Source organism: Phalacrocorax carbo, chromosome 21 (assembly GCF_963921805.1).
Source record: "Phalacrocorax carbo chromosome 21, bPhaCar2.1, whole genome shotgun sequence".
In the NCBI taxonomy this organism is placed as follows: domain Eukaryota; kingdom Metazoa; phylum Chordata; class Aves; order Suliformes; family Phalacrocoracidae; genus Phalacrocorax; species Phalacrocorax carbo.
Window position 1 is genome coordinate 3,771,060 of NC_087533.1, and position 4,200 is coordinate 3,775,259.

Below are 4,200 nucleotides of genomic sequence, written 5' to 3' on the forward strand. Positions count from 1 at the left end.
TAATGGCCGGGACAGGTCCAGATGGACAGCCCTGGGGACTCAGACAGGCTGCTCCTCCGCACGCACGGTATGTCACAGCTCATTGGCAGAGTCCTTGGAGCCTCGGTGCTTCGGATAATAAGATTCCTGCCTGCCATGTGTATTGCTATTGAAAACTCATCGTGACAGGCACAGCCTGTTATTACAGGTTTGAGCAGCTTCTTCCCAGCAGGGCCTGAACCTCAGTTTGGGCCTCCAGGCACTACAAGCATCAAAAGGATATCCATTCTCTCTGAGTTGCCTTCAGCTGCTTTCAGATCCCAAATACTTTGTGTACAACACGCTCCATACAACCTTTAGAAATCCCTAAGGTGGTTTTTTTTCCAGTTTAGTCCTCGGTCACCTTCCCCCTGTTCTTACAAGTGCCAGGAGCGAGGCCCCGCTGCCTCATCCCGCGCCTCTCCGCTGCCACCACCACTGCTTGCGCTTGGGCTGGATCGTGCAGCACTTTGTCCTCCATCACTCCCCACCACAGGCCTTCGCTGGAGCTCGGGAGGGCTCCTTGGCAGGACACGTGCTCCCTCCCTCTCATCCTGCAGATTCCTCCTCTTGTTTTGAGCACGGCTGGGAAGCTCGTCAGAGAACAAAGAAATCATAGGAAGAGGCAGGTTTATGCTGCCCCTCATCATGCCTGAATACATCCCTGTGCTACACAGGGCTGCCTTTAGCACATATTTTATTCTAGTTACTTGTTTCAACATTAAATAATGAAATGGGAGCTCCATTTGTGTGTGAAAATCAATGTTTTACACTGCAGCGCTTTGCCATCCCGTTCTGACGGGCACTTCGGTTCTTGTAAAATATTTATTGTGACTCCTTTTGCTTGTTGAGATTCACATTTCGAATGGCTCCTCGGTGGCGGCGGCACATTAACAGGCAGAACCTTGGCATAATAAAACCATGGAGGCGGCGTAAAGAGCAGAGCTGGCACTAGCGCTATCTGCCCGGGGTAGGCAATCGGCACGTGCGTCCTGCGCAAGGACGTACATGCAAGATGATGCTCAAGGTTTCATGCCCTGGTGTTATCCGCTAAGGTCACACCTGCTTTGCCAGCTGACTCCCAACGCAGCCTCTGTCTGCGTTGATTATTCACAAACATACTCTCAATGCCCGCCCAGGCTAAGCTCCAGCAGCCTGGAGAGGGAAGTCAAGGCTTACAGGAGCCCCTCAGTACTGATCCAGCTCCCCTTGGAGTGGCCCAGATGGCTGGGCAAGCCAGTGCACCGCAGCACCGGCCACATGCTGCCCTCCCCGCACGGCTCTTCCCTAGTCCCGCCTGGACAGGCTGAGCCTGCTTCCCAGCGGGGTCCGTGCCCGGCAGTAGATGGAAAGCCCACAGCGCGGGGGTGCTGCAGACTGTTTGCAGGGCCACGTTTCACCAGGCCACATAACCATGACTTAAAAGGCCAGAAGTCGTGCATAAGAAACCCTCCCATACCTTCTTGTTTCCCTTTCTCAGCTCCACTCTTCCCTGATCAAGCTGCTGCAGGAAGTTAAAGATGAACCCGATGCCTCAGTGATGACACTTTTTTGCTGATTGTACTTGAAGGCGTCATATTTTACATCTGCAGTCACTTCAGTCCAAACAGACTATGTTATAACGACTCCTTACTCAACAGGGACCCAACCCAAAGATTGCCAGAGCCAGGTTTTAAGCCATGTAGTCTTATTAGGCGATTCCTTTCCCTTCATCCTCAGCGAAACATCCCATCTGGCTATTAGAATTGATGAGAATCTCTGTATTAATTTCACCAGGCTCAGATCAACCCTTTAAATCTACTCATTAGCATCCTCAGTTAGATCTGCTACATTACCAAGTTAAATACATTTTTACATCCCTTCCTTTCCAGCAGCTCTGCTGAGCTGGTTTACGGAACAGAGGAGAGCTCAGCTTTCGTTCCAGCTGCTTGATCTTCAACAGCATCTTAATTACATCCCCATCGCAAGCTACTGACAGTGACGCATGGACGGCCGCTAACCCCGGCTGACTCGCTGCACTGGGGGCGAGTGTCCGGCGCTGATAAGTTTCTTTGTGTAAATCAAAGTAAAAAAGGGTTCTGGGAGACTTGTGAGGACCAGGCAGCAGCTCGGGATGCCCTCTGTGCAAAGGCACTTTCCGGGGCGGAATCGCTCTGTGAGCCCGTGGCTGTCAGAAGCGGCTTGGCACGGCGTGAGGGCTCGGGGAGCTCCTCGAGAGAAGCGCTCTCCCCCCAGCTGGGTGCTTGTGTTTCTTGCTTCATTTAAGTTGGTTAAAAGTTTATAGGGAAATGCGGAGTTTGATGCGAGGCAGCTTCTCAGGGAAAATTTTTGCGAAGAAACTCCTCTTTTTAGGGGTTCTTATTAAACAGAGGGGAAAACACCCACTCTAGAGCAAAACTCGGACGGGTTTTGATAACCAAAACGTTGCCTTCGAGCTACTTTCCAGCGTTTTGCGGGCTCAAAACCGCGTAAAGTGTTCCCAGCCCCTTCCTCTCGGCGCATCCCCCCCCGCGGCGCCTACGGAAGGCTCCCACGGACGCAGCTTTTCGGTGGAGCGCCTCTCCCCACCCGCAGGGTGACACCTCCACGGGAAGCAAGCGGAGGGCCGGCGGGACGCCCCCGGCTTGGGGGCGGGGGGCACCCCCTCTCCCCACGCCGGCCCTCCCCGCCCGCGGACCGAGCCCTCCCGCTCCCGGCCGCCCCCCGCCGTGCCAGGCGCCGGGCTCCGCGCCTCCCCGCCCGGCTCCCCCCGCCCCCGGCCGCCCCCGCCGCCGCCCGGGCAGTGCGCAGGCTCGGCTCGGCTCCGCACACCCCATCATGGCGCTGCGGAGACCGGCGCGGCTCCGGCTCCTCCTGCCCCTGCTCCTGCCTCTGCTCGGTGAGTCCCGGCCACCGGAACGGCCGCCCGGGGCGGCGCGGGGATGCGGTACCCCTGCCCCGGCGGGGATGCGCTGCCCCGGCTCCCCGCCGGGGTGAGCCCCGTCCTGGTCCCGGAGGGGAGGGATGCGCTGCCCCGACCCTTGTCCCGGGGAAGGGAGGGATGTGCTTCCCCATCCTGTGTCCCGGGGAGGGACGCGCTTCCCCGACCCTTGGTCCCGGGGAAGGCAGGGATGCGCTGCCCCGACACTTGTGTCCCGGGGAGGGGAGGGATGTGCTTCCCCGTCCATGTGTCCCGGGGAGGAGAGGGATGCGCTGCCCCGATAGTTGTCCCGGGGAGGGGAGGGATGTGCTTCCCCATCCATGTGTCCCGGGGAGGGGAGGGATGCGCTGCCCCGACCCTTGTCCCGGGGAAGGGAGGGATGTGCTTCCCCATCCTGTGTCCCGGGGAGGGACGCGCTTCCCCGACCCTTGGTCCCGGGGAAGGCAGGGATGCGCTGCCCCGACACTTGTGTCCCGGGGAGGGGAGGGATGTGCTTCCCTGTCCATGTGTCCCGGGGAGGAGAGGGATGCGCTGCCCCGATAGTTGTCCCGGGGAGGGGAGGGATGTGCTTCCCCATCCATGTGTCCCGGGGAGGGGAGGGATGCGCTGCCCCGACCCTTGGTCCCAGGAAAGGGAGGGATGCGCTGCCCCGATACTTGTCCGGGGAAGGGGAGGGATGTGCTTCCCCATCCTTGTGTCCCGGGAAAGGGAGGGATGCGCCGCCCCAACCCTTGGTCCTGGGGAGAATGTCCCACCAGCCCCGCCGGCCGCAGTAAGGACTCCCCCGCCAGAGGCAGGGCGCTGCAGGGAGCAGAACACACGCACACACTCACAAGAGAAGGGGGTAAAGCAGCCCAAAACCCCGGCTCAGCAAGGAGCGGGTCCAGGGATGAGGGTGCCAGGAATGTGCAGCCTCGGCAGGCAGGCAGGGCGGACACTAGTGCCTATTCAAGACCAGGCACAGACGCCTATTGTTCCAGGGGCCCCGCATGAATGTTTGCAGTTTTAATTGCAAAAACATTTGCTAATTCCGCTCAGGAATGAATTTGGGCTCATTTGTTGTCTGGCTATTAATAGCAGGGGGGGATGAGGAGGGGGACAGCAGCCGGTGGGCTTGCATCGCCCTCCCCCAATCTGCCCAGACGGCAGAAGAAGAAAATGGGATGGAGTGGGGTTAGGGTGACGACTGGCAACTGATTACTGAAATACCGGTGGCTGTGCATGTGTGCACGCATGTGTAGACACACACATAACTGTTTTGG

General features: G+C 58.6%; 1 protein-coding gene across 1 annotated transcript in view; it reads left to right on the forward strand.

Moving 5' to 3' along the window:
• The first annotated feature begins 2,737 nt into the window (after window positions 1–2,737).
• Window positions 2,738–4,200, forward strand: part of JAM3 (junctional adhesion molecule 3) — a 32,885-nt gene continuing 31,422 nt past the window's right edge. The window contains exon 1 of the mRNA XM_064470960.1: window positions 2,738–2,896. Coding sequence (XP_064327030.1) covers window positions 2,836–2,896 — 61 coding nt within the window. The 5' untranslated portion in view covers window positions 2,738–2,835. The remainder of the gene's footprint in view (window positions 2,897–4,200) is intronic.